Source organism: Lepus europaeus, chromosome 17 (assembly GCF_033115175.1).
Source record: "Lepus europaeus isolate LE1 chromosome 17, mLepTim1.pri, whole genome shotgun sequence".
NCBI lineage: Eukaryota > Metazoa > Chordata > Mammalia > Lagomorpha > Leporidae > Lepus > Lepus europaeus.
The window spans coordinates 16,151,407-16,165,258 of NC_084843.1; the positions used below are offsets into that span (position 1 = coordinate 16,151,407).

Genomic DNA, 13,852 nt, shown 5'->3' on the forward strand with positions numbered 1-13,852 from the left:
AACAACAAAAGAAAAATACAGGTAAGTTAGACATTATCAAAATTTAAAACTTTTGTGCATCAATGGACAATAAAAGGCAAACCAAAGAATGTGAAAAAAGTTTGTGAATTATGTATCTGATATCTTTTTTTTAATTGTTATTATTTGACAGAGTTAGACAGTGAGAGAGTGAGAGAGTGAGAGAGAGAGAGAGAGAGAGAGAAGTTTTCCTTGCGTTGGTTCACCCCCCAAATGGCTGCCACAGCCAGAGCTATGCCAACCCGAAGCCAGGAGCCAGGTGCTTCTTCCTGGTCTCCCATGCGGGTGCAGAGGCCCAAGCACTTGGGCCATCCTCCACTGCCTTTCTGGGCCACAGCAGAGAGCCAGACTGGAAGAGGAGCAGCTGGGACTAGAACCCGGTGCCCATATGGGATGCCAGTGCCGCAGGTGGAGGATTAACCAAGTGAGCCATGGTGCCAGCCCCTCTGATATCTTTTTGACAGCAAACATTAACAATTTCTACAACTAACAATAACCCAAATAACCCTACTAAAAAATAACGCAAACAGACGCTTCACAAAGGAAGATACGCAAATGGTCCATGAGCACAGGAAAAGGTGCTTAGACAGACAGCAGTCCTCAGGGAAATGCATGTCAAAACAACGAGATGCCATAAGCATATATTCAGCAGGATGGCGAGAGTTTACAGGAAAAAAAAAAAAAAACTAACAAATGATGGTGACGGGAACAACTGTAACCCACAAATATTTCAGGCAGAAATGTAAAATAATGTGATTGCAGTGCCAAACAACTTAATAGAGTCTCAAAATTGAACACAAAACCTACAACAAAAATTCTAGTTCAAAATAGCTACATGAGAAATGAAATGTAGATGCCTGCAAAATGAACGTATGAATGCTCACAGCAGGAGCACTCATAATAATCAGAAAGTGTAAACAACCTAAATGTTCATAAGTTAGTGAATGGATAAAAAAAACTGTGGCATATACAATGTTATCAAGCAACACTGAAGAATGAACTACTGACACGCTATTCCATCAACAAACTTCAAAAGCATCACACAAAATGAAAGAATCCAGTACAAGAAACCATATATTGTGATTCTATCTATATGAAATATTAAGAAAAGGTAAATTCATAGAGATACAAAGTATGTTAGTGATTGCCCAGAGCTTGGGGTAGGAATGGGGATTACCTGTAATGTTATGAAGATCCTTAATTGGGTAAAAATTTTCTAAAATATAATTATGGTTATAATTTTAAAACCTATGAAATTTACTAAGCTACTGAATCACACAGTTGAAAACAGTGAACATTCTGACATGTAAAATATACCATAATAAACTTGTTTTTTTAAAAAAATCATGCACACAAAACACTATGATTCAGAAACACTATGTTTCTGTGGAGAAACAGAATTAGAAGGTAAGTTTAGGGTCCAGTGTTGTGGTACAGCAGGTAAAGCCACTGCCTGCAAAGCAGGCATCCCATAGGAGTGCTGGTTTGTGTATTAGCTGTTCTGCTTCCTATCCAGCTCTCTGCTCATGGCCTGGGAAAAACAGCTGAAGGTGGCCCAGGTGCTTGGGCCCCTGCACCCATATGGGAGACCTGGAAGAGGCCCCTGGCTCCTGGCTTCAGCCTGGCCCAGACCCAGCAGTTGCAGCCATCTGGGGAGTGAACCAGCAGATGGAAGATCTTTCTCCATGTGTCTGTCTCTCTCTAATTCTTTCAAATAAATAAATAAATCTTAAAAGATAATGTTATTTTGGTGCAAAAATTTTTTTAAATGCATGAATTCTTTTTCATAATACAAATTTTCCAAGCAGTTCTTGAAGACCCCTCATATCAGAATGGATGCCTGTAGATGTGTTCATGTAAGGGGATTGACAATGGGAGTGGAGAATGATGACATAGTGAAATTTATAAATCAATAAATATGCTATTCCAAACAACAGGAATCTGCTCGGAATAGCAGTGTCCATGAGCTGTGAATACAGGAGTAAGATCATCTTAATACTCTGTAAATGAGGTCTGATATAACAGCAGAATACAATATTCATATTTTTAGAAGGAATGGAGGAAATAATAGTACCAGCCCCTATTTTAACGGACACTATACTAAGTCTTACAATCCAAAACAACTTCAGGTAACCTAAGTTTGCTGAAACTGTGCTGAACACATAAGCTTTGAAATACAGCATCACTGCCAAAGCTCAAGAATAAGGAAAAACAGTGTACAATACAGAAAAAAAAAAAAAAAGCAGAAAAAACAGTGTACAATACAGAAAAAAAAAAAAAGCAGGAAAAACAGTGTACAATACAGAAAAAAAAACAGCAGGAAAAACAGTGTACAATACAGAAAAAAAAAAAAGCAGGAAAAACAGTGTACAATTCAAAAAGGATGAGCATTTCCCAACAACAAAATCTTAATGGTTTTTTTTTCCCATGGCAATTACATACTGATACTCAGATATACTTCAAAGTAAAGCAAATACCTCTGAAAAAGGATGCTCTGACATGCCTGAGTGTCACCCTTAAATTTCAAATATTAAATATAGTAATTGTCAGTATTTCTGATTAGAAATATTAAAACTTTAAAGTGGAAAATTACCTTTCTTATAAGGTGGTTCTCAGTATCTGCCACATATATGATATTATTCATTATGGCTACACCTTGTGGAGAATTAAAAGTTGCCTCCGAAAACATCCCATCCTTTCTTCCAGGGTTAGGTCCTAAAAGACAAGACAGTTATAAGACAAAATTTTTCCACATTAACAAGTTATTTTAAAAGGTAAATTCAAAGAATAACCAAAATTGCATTTAGTGCTGAGATTTTTTGTTTGTTTGTTTGTTTTTTGACAGGCAGAGTGAGAGAGAGAGAGAGAAAGGTCCTCTTTTTTTTCCATTGGTTTACCCCCAATGGCTGCTGCGGCCAGCGCGCTATGGCTGGCGCACTGTGCTGATCCGAAGCCAGGAGCCAGGTGCTTCTCCTGGTCTCCCATGTGGGTACAGGGCCCAAGCACTTGGGCCATCCTCCACTGCACTTCCGGGCCACAGCAGAGAGCTGGACTGGAAGAGGAGCCACCAGGACAGAATCCGGTGCCCCGACCGGGACTAGAACCCGCGGTGCTGGCACTGCAGGCGGAGGATTAGTTTATTGAGCTACGGCGGTGCCGGTGAGTGCTGAGATTTTTTTTTTTTTTTTTACAGGCAGAGTGGATAGTGAGAGAGAGACAGAGAGAAAGGTCTTCCTTTTTGCCGTTGGTTCACCCTCCAATGGCCGCTGCGGCTGGCGCATCGCGCCAATCCGAAGCCAGGAGCCAGGCGCTTCTCCTGGTCTCCCATGCAGGTGCAGGGCCCAAGGACTTGGGCCATCCTCCACTGCCTTCCCGGGCCATAGCAGAGAGCTGGCCTGGAAGAGGGGCAACCAGGATAGAATCCGGTGCCCCAACCGGGACTAGAACCTGGTGTGCCGGCGCTGCAAAGCAGAGGATTAGCCTGTTAAGCTACGGCGCTGGCCAAGTGCTGAGATTTTAACATGATACTCCGACAAACTAAAATGCTTCCCCAGTGGCTGAATTTTTCTCAAGAGTGAGTTTTACTAATACGGCTTATAGTATAATAGTTACCAGTGCACTTAAATATAGTAGCACGTATCCTAAGAAAACTATAAAAGCATTTTAATTATCTAGTCTAGGAAAAGTTAAAAATAATTTTAATCATCCAGCAGCTAATCATTTTGGACAATTCTGGAAGATATACTCCTTCAACAATACAATGTAAATTATGATCCCAAAAATGTTATAAATAATCTCAGATCCTGATGGCCATTCAAGCATTTCTTCAGTCCTCAAACACCAGGTTATGGATTCTTATCTTTAACTGTTCTATACCGTGTCCCATATCCACCCTAAGAGAAACAAGCAGTAACCCTGGTATAACGGCCTATCTCTCAGCAGTTATCTCTGTGGATTAGGGGACAAGCTACTCCAAGCCTTCAAGTCAGCAGTTGCAAACTGCTTTGCAGAACTCCATTGTCCTGCATGTCAGTAAAATAGGACAGTGCAATGTAGGCAGTAGTACATGAACTCAACACAACAGTCTTGGTTTAAATCCCAGCTCTGCTTCCTTATAGCTGATGACTTGGGCATGTTCTTTGCGTCTTTTAGTTTTTCTTCTGTAAAATGGAACAAATAATATTATCTAAGCATAGCACTGTGATAACAAAAATAAGTTACTACCAGTAAAATGCTTTGAATAAGCCAGGCGTATATTGTTTGCTATCATTACTACTATTAATATTATTGTTGCTAATATTGATGAGAGTTTCCTGGGATAGAAAAGGGGAGAGTTCTGTGGTTACTTCAGAAGTAAAATACTGCACTTTGTAACTTCCTCTGGATATTCATGAGGCACATCAAAGATCTAGGTCTTCTGACATCATCATTGAAAAAAAAGCGTTAAATCACATCAAATCAGTGTTTCCTCAGAGTATCTGACCAAAGAATTTTTTTAAAGTACAAGAATATTTATTAATATATTATGAAATAATAGTATTCCTAGGAATATGTTTGGGAAATGTAGCTTTTTGCTGCTTCTCTGTTAACAAAGAAGAACATTTCTATTACTTTGAAATTATAAAATCTATTAAAAATTCTTCAAATATTTAAATTCAAACTCCTACAAATTATACTTTTAGAGTAACAATTCTCAGAGCTGCCTATCACAAATTGAAACACCAAACAGCCAAAACAAACACCATAACACAACATATATTCTTAAAAAAAATCCACAAATATGAGACATAAATAATTCAAGAGCTAAGGGAATATCTTGGCATACTAAAAACAGCATCATGGCTTAAGAATACGATTAGCTTATTTGCAATGGAAATTCAGATATCCCTATCTTATGTATTAATGCTGCGTGTATTACTCAGGCAGGACTGGTCGCAAAGAGATACATCACTTTTTTCTTTCACTAATATATTTTTATATATCGGTTCAGTCTGAATAAACAGGATTAATAAGAATGCACTTAATAGATTATATTAATAATGCAGATGCAAATAAAAGGCATTTTTAGATATACGGCTAGGGAAATAATGGAGTAGAATGGCCTATACTTGCACAATCCTTATATTTTGCAACACCCAAAAGGAATGGAACCATAACTATGCTTAACTTTTTATGGAAGCAAGGAAAGAAGTAAAATTATGAGCAAATCCTAGTCTATCAATTTTATAACGTAAATGTCAAGTTTCTATATTATCCTGGTATTGAAAACGATTGGCTTTTTTAAATATACTTAAAAGTCATAACTTAGCAATTTCCTCCTTTTGACCTAGAGCTTTTTAGGTATTTTTATTTTTGAAAGAGTGAGGTTAATTAAGATACCATAAATTAAATAACAGTTCTGTGATGAAATCATATATATTGCCTTTTTATGGTTTCAAAATTTTCAATTTTAATGTGGATGCTTACCTGAGTTATTTAAACTATAAAACACATTATACAGCATGATTAGAAGCAAACTTTACCTCCAATGCTGTATTGAATTTGTCCATTCTTCCAGATGACCAAAATTCTATGATGTCCCGTATCTGCTATTACCAATCGATTAGTAACTTGGTCTACAGTTACTTTGCCAGGAAAGAGCAATGGTGAAGAGGGCAAAGAATCTTTATAGAGTTTTATCCCAATTTTATGATCTCTGATCTGACCCCTGTCTTTGTAATACTTCAAAGTTATTGAAGTATATAAAAATAATTTATCTTTGTGTCCTTCTCCAATCAAAGAAAATAACATGTTTCCACGAGGTCCAAGGATGACCAGAGTCGGCCAGCAGGAAACTTCTAATTCTTGCCAAAGGCTGGCGTCTGCATCATTAACCACAGGGTGGCTGATGTTGTAGCGAAGAACAGCACTCTTAATGTTGTCCAGGACTTTTTCATTTGGAAACTTGGCCGAGTGAACGCCAACTATCAGAAGACCATCTGAAAGGGAAAAATTGTTGTTTTAAATATCGTGAAACATCAAAGTATGAATATCATCATCTAGTCATTAGGTTTTGGATCATTAATAAATATAAATAGTCCATAGAATGTTAAAAAAAAAAAAATAGAACAAGGGTAGGCATTTGCATAGCAATCATCAGTTAAGACACCGCTGTTCCATGTGGGAGTGCTGGCACCCAAGTCCCGGCTCCAGCTCCTGACTCTAGCTCAAGTGGCTGGCTCCCTCCCACTCTAGTGGGAGACTCTGAGTTCCTGGCTCCCAGCTTCGGTCCCAGCCCAGTCCAGGTTGTTGTAGGCTTTGGGGGAGTAAACCAGAATGGCAGGGTTCTGTCTCTCTGCCTCTTAAGCAAAAATGGGGGTGGGGGGGCAGTAGACCTATGTTAGCATCTTCAACTGAATTTAAATGCATGTATAAACAATAAATTTAGCTCTTATGATAATCTTGATCATGACGTAAAAACAGGTGACCAAATGTATGTCACTACAGCAGGATTAAAATCCATTATGCCTTTTATTTAGATCAGGAGTGGGCGAACTTTTTTACTGCCAAGAGCCATTTGGGTATTTATAACATCATTCATTGGCCCTACAAAATTATCAACTTAAAAATTAGTCTGCTGGGGCTGGCTCTGTGGTACAGTGGGTTAAAGCCCTGGCCTGCAGTGCTGGCGTCCCTTATGCGTGCAGGTTCTAGTCCTGGCTGCTTCTCTTCCTGTCTAGCTCCCTGCTAATTCACCTGGGAAAGCAGCAGAGGATGGCCCAAGAGTTTGGGCCCCTGTTTCCAAGTGGGAGACCCGGAAGATGCCTCTAGCTCCTGGCTTCGGATAGGCCCAGCCCTGATCACTGTGGCCATTTGAGGAGTGAACCAGCAGATGGAAGATTATCTCTCTATCTCTACCTGTCTCTGTAACTCTGCCTTTCAAATAAGTAAAAATAAATCCTTAAAAAAATTAGTCTGCTATACATTTATTGAATTTCAAGTCCTGCCTGCAGTTGCCTTCCCAGGGCCAAATGATTTCATGGGCCTTACAGCCTGTGGGCTGGACATTCCCCACCCACTTTAGACAAAGCTATTAAAAAAAAATAGTGTTTGTTTTCTTATGAAGAAGTTGAAGGGGCCAGTGCTGTGGCGTAGTGGGTAAAGCCACTACATGCAGTGCCAGCATCCCATATGGGCACCAGTTCAAGTCCTGGCTGCTCCACTTCCAATCCAGCTCTTTGCTATAGCATGGAAAAGCAGTGGAAGATGGCCCAAGTCCTTGGGCTCCTGCACCTGCGTGAGAGACCTGGAAGAAGCTCCTGGCTTCAGATCGGCGCAGCTCCGGCCGTTGTGGCCCATCGAGGAGTAAAGTAGCAGATGAAAGACCTTTCTCTCTCTCTGCCTCTCCTTCTCTCTGTATGTAACTCTTTCAAATAAATAAATAAATCTTTAAAAAAAAATAGAAGTTGAAATAATTTCCACATAGAAAAAGTCCCTTCAAAATTCAGTGACTATGGGGAACTTACCAACATATTTGTCACATTATTCTCTTACATTTTTCTGATCTAACCTTATTTTAATTACTGATTAATGAGTATAAGCAAGTAATTTCCATAAGGATTTTTATTTATTTAAAGGTCTTATATACAGTTATTAGGACAAATCTTCTTATACACAGTACAGCTGCTGGACACAAAACAAATTTCTTTTACCTAATTAATATTTTTTCAAGAAGTTAATATAGAAAAAAATGGGAGAAGAATTAGGTTGGATTTAAGGGAAAATTCAATATTGCCTACCAAGGTGTCTCCATCAAAAACTACTCAATTCAGCATGAAAAATATAGCCATACACATCAGAAGGTATAATTCCACAACAGCCCATCCCTCTATTATAACTACTAACTCTAAAACAAAACACATGGCAACCATACATATACAAATACCAATGTTGGGGCTGGCACTGTGGCGCAGCAGGTTAAAGCCCTGGCATCCCATATGGGAACCAGTTCAAGTCCCGGCTGTTCCAATTCTGATCCAGCTCCCTGCTAATGCACCTCAGAAAGCGGTGGAGGATGGCCCCAGTCCTTGGGCCCCCGCACCCTCTGGCCATTGCGGCCATTTGGGGAGTGAACCAGTGGATGGAAGACCTCTCTCTCTCTCTCTCTCTGGGTCTCTATCTCTCTCTGTAACTCTTTCAAATAAATAAAAATAAACCTTAAAAAAAATGTGTGAGGCCTGAGAAAGTAAACAAAAAAAGGCAGATTACAGGAGAGGAGGGTGTCAAAACTCAGATAGGCACTCATGTAAGGGAGATTTCCCACATTCATTTTGTCCCCTCCCTTCCTGTGGCTTTGCCTGTAGAACAGACTCTAGTTTTGGAGCCACATACTTGGCTTAAACACCAAGAGAAATCCCACTGTGGGGAACGAGGGAAGTAGGAGAGCCTGGCAGAAGCTGAATGAGGGGAACAGAGCTGGACAAAGTGATTCCCCACTCTGAGACGAACACTCAAATTACACACGGGTGAGATAGACCCAAAAAAGAATGGAAAATACTTGGAGAACTGAATTACTGAGCTGACAGAGGGACACAGACGATGAAGAATGAGACAGATCTTATAATCTGAACTACAATGATTGAATGTCTCCTAAAACACAGCTATTAACGTTCTCCAGGTGGCTACAACAGGATCCAGAGTCTATAACAGCTTCCAGTGTCTAGAATACAACACCAAATTACTTGATGTTCAAAGAACAAAGTAATGTGACCTATTATCAAGGGGAAAAAAATCAAATACCAATGCTGAAACAAAGCAGATGTGTGCATTAGCAGACAGAGACTTTAAAGCAGCTATGATAACTAAACTCCACAAGGTAAGGAAAACCAAATATAAGATGAATGAAAGTACATAAAACATAAATAGAAAATATAAAAAGCTAATAAAAAATTTAGAACTGAACTATTTGTGTAGTATATTTGAAATAAATTTACTGAATGAGTTCAATGGTAAAAAGGAAGACAGAAAAGTCAGAGACTAAAGAAAGTTTAACAATAATCAACAAGCAAAGAAGATTGAAAAAAAATGAACAGAACCTCAGGGACCAGTGGAATAGTTTCAAAATATCTAATATTAGGCCGGCGTCATGGTTTAACAGGCTAATCCTCTGCCTTGTGGCGCCGGCACACCAGGTTCTAGTCCCGGTTGGGGCGCCGGATTCTATCCCGGTTGCCCCTCTTCCAGGCCAGCTCTCTGCTATGGCCTGGGAAGGCAGTGGAGGATGGCCCAAGTCCTTGGGCCCTGCACCTGCATGGGAGACCAGGAGAAGCGCCTGGCTCCTGGCTTAGGATCGGCGTGGTGCGCCGGCTGCAGTGCGCCGGCCGTGGCGGCCATTGGAGGGTGAACCAACGGCAAAAAGGAAGACTTTTCTATCTCTCTCTCTCACTAGCCACTCTGCCTGGAAAAAAAAAAAAAAAATCTAATATTGATGTAACTGGAGTCCCAGAGAGGAGAAAGAGATTAGGGCAGAAAAACAAATCTGAATAATGCCCTACTTCTGAAATTTGATTAAAGATTGACAAATTTTCAAATTCAAAATTGGCACATATCAAATAAAAGAAAACCATTTCTATACACATCATAAACAAACTGCTGAAAACCAAACACACACACATATACAAACACACACATCCCTGGAACGCAGCTAGAGAAAACTACACAGTGAAGACTGCTTGCCTGGAACTGGGGGGAGTGGCGGTGGTATAGGGAACAGGAAGGACTGCACATCTGTTATCTTAGGCAAGTTGTCTAACTTCTGTCCAAGAGTTCTCCCATTTGTAAAATGAGGGACATAATAACTGCCTCACAGTGCAGACTAATTAAGATGATCAGTGTAAGGCATTTAACACAGTGTTCCGTATACAGTAAAACCTCAATAAATCTTATGTTTATTTTCTAAAGTCATAAATATAACAAAAAAGAAAAAAATACTTTTCAAAATATCAAAATAACCCAGACAAAATAGCAAAGAAATTACATCACCTTGAAAAGCAACAAATACAACTTAATAAGCATAATAGCACAAAACTTGTAACATTCGTATGAATAAAAATGAATTCATTTTCTAAAATAAAAAAAAAATTGGTTTTGTCCAGCAGGTTAGGCCAGGGCTTACAATGCTGCCACCCCAATTCAGAGCGCCACTTTGAGTCCCAGCTACTCTGTACTTCCCACTCAGCCTCCTACTATTATGCCTGAGAAGGCAGAGGAAGCTGGTTCAAGTATCTGCACCCTTCCCACCCAGGGAGAGACCAGGATGGAGTTTCTGGCTCCTGGCTTAGCCTGACCAGACCTGGTTGTTATGGCCATTTGTGGAATGAACACAGATGGAAGATCTGTCACTCCTGCCTCTCTTCCTTTTAGATAAATAAATTTTCAAAACAACTACGAATAATGGGATAAGTAAAGGTACACAAGGCAAATCAAAACAAGAATACAAGGGTTGCCAGTCTGCTCCCTCAGCTTCAACTTGTGGGCCAAGTATTAAGGCCCATCTGCAAGTCACCTTATTCCCTATTTATATGGGTTCTAGTTCATTCTTGTGGTTTCCAGCATATGCCTGCAGGTTCTGGTTTGCCCCTACTCTCCCCTACTTCTTCTTCTTCTTCTTTTTTTTTAATTTATTCATTTGAAAGGCAGAGTTACAGAAAGAGGACAGAAAGAGAATCTTCCATTCACTGGTTCACTACCCCAGTGGCCACAACAGCCAGGACTTTAGCCAGGATGAAGCCAGAAGCCAGGAGCTCCTTCCCAGTCTCCTACTTGGGTGCAGTGGGCCATCCTCCACTGCCCTCTCGGGTCACAGCAGAACACTGGACTAGAAGAGGAGCAAAGGGACTAGAACCAGTGCCCTATGGGATGCCAGCACCGCAGGCAGAGGATTAACCAAGTGAGCCACAGTGCGGGCCCAACTTCTACAGTTTCAATGTAGTTTGTCCTTCAAAGTTTCATGTGTTGAAGGTTTGGTTTTCAGTGTGCAATGCTGCTTCAAGACCATAAACAGCAGATATGTTCAAAACATGACAGTAATGGGAAAAGACATCTAGCTGCAAGAATGCGTATTTAATTTAGTGACAGTTTAATGAACTTCTATGTAATAACTTGTGTATGTCTGCTTTTGTAAACATAATTGAACTTACTTCTGATTAATATAAAAATCTCTTTTTAAAAATTTTTTATTTATTTGAAAGGCAGAGTTACAGAAAGGCAGAGGGCAGAGGCAGAGAGAAAGAGAGAGAGAGGTCTTCCATCTGCTGGTTCACTCCCCAAATGACCGCAATTGCTGAAGCTGGGCCAATCCAGGGCCAGGAGCCAGGAGCTTCTTCCAGGTCTCCCACATGGGTGTAGGGGCCCAAGGACTTGGGTCATCATCCACTGCTTTCTCAGGCACATTAGCAGGGAGCTGGATCAGAAGTGAAGCAGCCAGGACTCTAACTGGCACCCATATGGGATGCTGGCATTGCAGGTGGTGGCTTTACCTGCTATGCCACAGTGCTGGCCCCTAAAATAATTTAAGTTAGGATTTTCATGTAGTAGCCAATTATTGAAGTAATGTTTCCTTGAAATTAAAAATGCTAAGACCACTTACAAAATTCATTTTTAAATGCTAAAAAATTTATTGACAACAATACCTAACAGCCAAATACATAAAACAGATTAGTCACCATTCTACTTATCTAAAAAATGACATATTTGGGTAAAAGATTATATCTAGTAGTATGCTAGTAAGCCAGCTCTTTGAAGGGGGCAGGCAAAAGACAATGTAAAGGGGTGGGCACTGTGATGTAGAGGGTAAAGCCAGTGACTACAGTGCTGGCATCCCATATGGGCGTGGGTTTGAGACCCGGCTGCTCCACTTCCAATCTAACTCTCTGCAATGGCCTGGGAGGCAGTGGAGGATGGTCCAAGTCCTTGGGCCCCTGCACCCACATGGGAGGCCTGGAAGAAGCTCCTGGCTCCTGGCTTCAGATCGGCGCAGCGCAGGCCGTGGCGGCCACCTGGGGAGCAAACCAGCAGATGGAAGATCTCTCCCTTTCTCTCTCTCTGCCTCTGCTTCTCTAAAACTTTGCCTTTCAAATAACTGAATAAATCTTAAAAAATTAAAAAATCACTCTGACTTACGGCATTTGTTGACTTCCATGATATAAACACTGCCATTGTGCCCAATTTTAAGCTTATAACTGGCTCATAAAAATTCCTAGATATTTAACAAATGGCTGTCACCAGCCTGTGGGAGCCAGCTCCAACACACCACTGACTGTACCCTTCCCAGTGGGCACAATTTTGCCCTTATAACATTCATTTTAGAATCAGGGATTAAACTCCAGTTTTGTGTTGAGTTTTTTCCCATAAACTTTACTATCTTAACCAGTTTTAAGTGTGAAGTTCAGGGAATTCAGTACATTCATAGTCATGAACTCTTTCCGTCTTGCAAAACAGAAAAGGCATTCATCAAACAAGAAGCCTCCATCTTCCCCTTGCCACCACCATTCGACTTCCGGCCTCTGAATTTGCCTATGCTAAGTATCTCATCTAAGCGGAATCATACAGTCTTTTGTGGCTGGCTTATTTCACTAGGTACATTGTCCTCACAGTTCATCTGTGTGCTCAGAATTTCCTTTAAGAGTGAATAATACTCTATCACATAGAAATACTGTATTTTACTTATCCATTCATCTGTCAATAGACATTTGTGTTGGGTCCTTATCTTGGCTATTGTGGATAATGCTTTGCTATGAATCTATTCAAATTCTCTATTTCTTTGTGGTTATGTCTTGGTAGGTTTTGTGCTTTCTGGAATTTCATCTAGGCTATCCAATTTGTTGGCATGCAATTACACTCTTATCTTTTTTTGCTTCTACAGAACTGGTAATAATGCCCCCACTTTCATTTCTGATTTCAATAATTTGAGTCTTTTTATCTTAGTCCATCTAAATAAAGGTTTGTCAACTTTTGGTTTCATTGATTTACTCTATTTTTTTTATTATCTACCTTTTTTCACTCTGCTTCAATCTTTATTCCTGTCCTTCTGCTAGCTTTGGATTTAGTTTGTTCTTCTTTTCTCAGTTTCTTACACTGTAAAATTGTTGCTTGAGATAATTCTTGTTTGTGTTTTAATGTAAGCATTTATAATTGTAATTTCCCTCTCAGCACTGTTCTCACTATGTCCCATAAGTTTTGGTATGCTGTGTCTTTCATTCATTATTAAGTATTTTTAAATTTCTCTTATGATCTCTTCTTTGGTCCATTGGTTAAGTGTGTTATTTAATTTCCACAAGCATGCTTCATTTTTCCTTGTTAATAATTTATTTTTTTAAAGGTTTATTCATTTATTTGAAAGTCAGAGTTACACATAGAGATGGAGAGGCAGAGAGAGAGAGAGAGAGAGAGAGAGAAAGAAAGGTATTCCATCCACTGGTTCACTCCCCAGTTGGCCACAACAGCCAGAGCCCCACATGGGTGCAGGGGCCCAAGCACTTAGGCCATCTTCTGTTGCTTTCCCAGGCCATAGCTGAGAGCTGGATCAGAAGTGGAACAGCTGAGACTAGAACCAGCACACATATAGGATGCCGGCACTGCAGGCAGTGGCTTTACCCATTACGCCACAGCACCAGCCCTATCCTTGTTATTAATTTCTAAACTTCATCGTCTTGTTATACAAGCTATCTTAAATATTTTAAGTCTCCTGAGACTTAATTTGTGACCTAATCTATAGGCTATCCTTGAAAATGTTCCATGTCTGCTCAAGAAGAATCTATTCTGCTGTTGGGTAGTGTTCCATATCTATTAGATTTAG

General features: G+C 40.1%; 1 protein-coding gene across 1 annotated transcript in view; it reads right to left on the reverse strand.

Moving 5' to 3' along the window:
• Positions 1 to 13,852, reverse strand: part of NHLRC2 (NHL repeat containing 2) — a 58,626-nt gene that overhangs the window by 33,317 nt on the left and 11,457 nt on the right. The window contains exons 3-4 of the mRNA XM_062214928.1: positions 5,541 to 5,996; positions 2,612 to 2,733 (exon numbers count right to left, since the gene is read on the reverse strand). Coding sequence (XP_062070912.1) covers positions 2,612 to 2,733; positions 5,541 to 5,996 — 578 coding nt within the window. The remainder of the gene's footprint in view (positions 1 to 2,611; positions 2,734 to 5,540; positions 5,997 to 13,852) is intronic.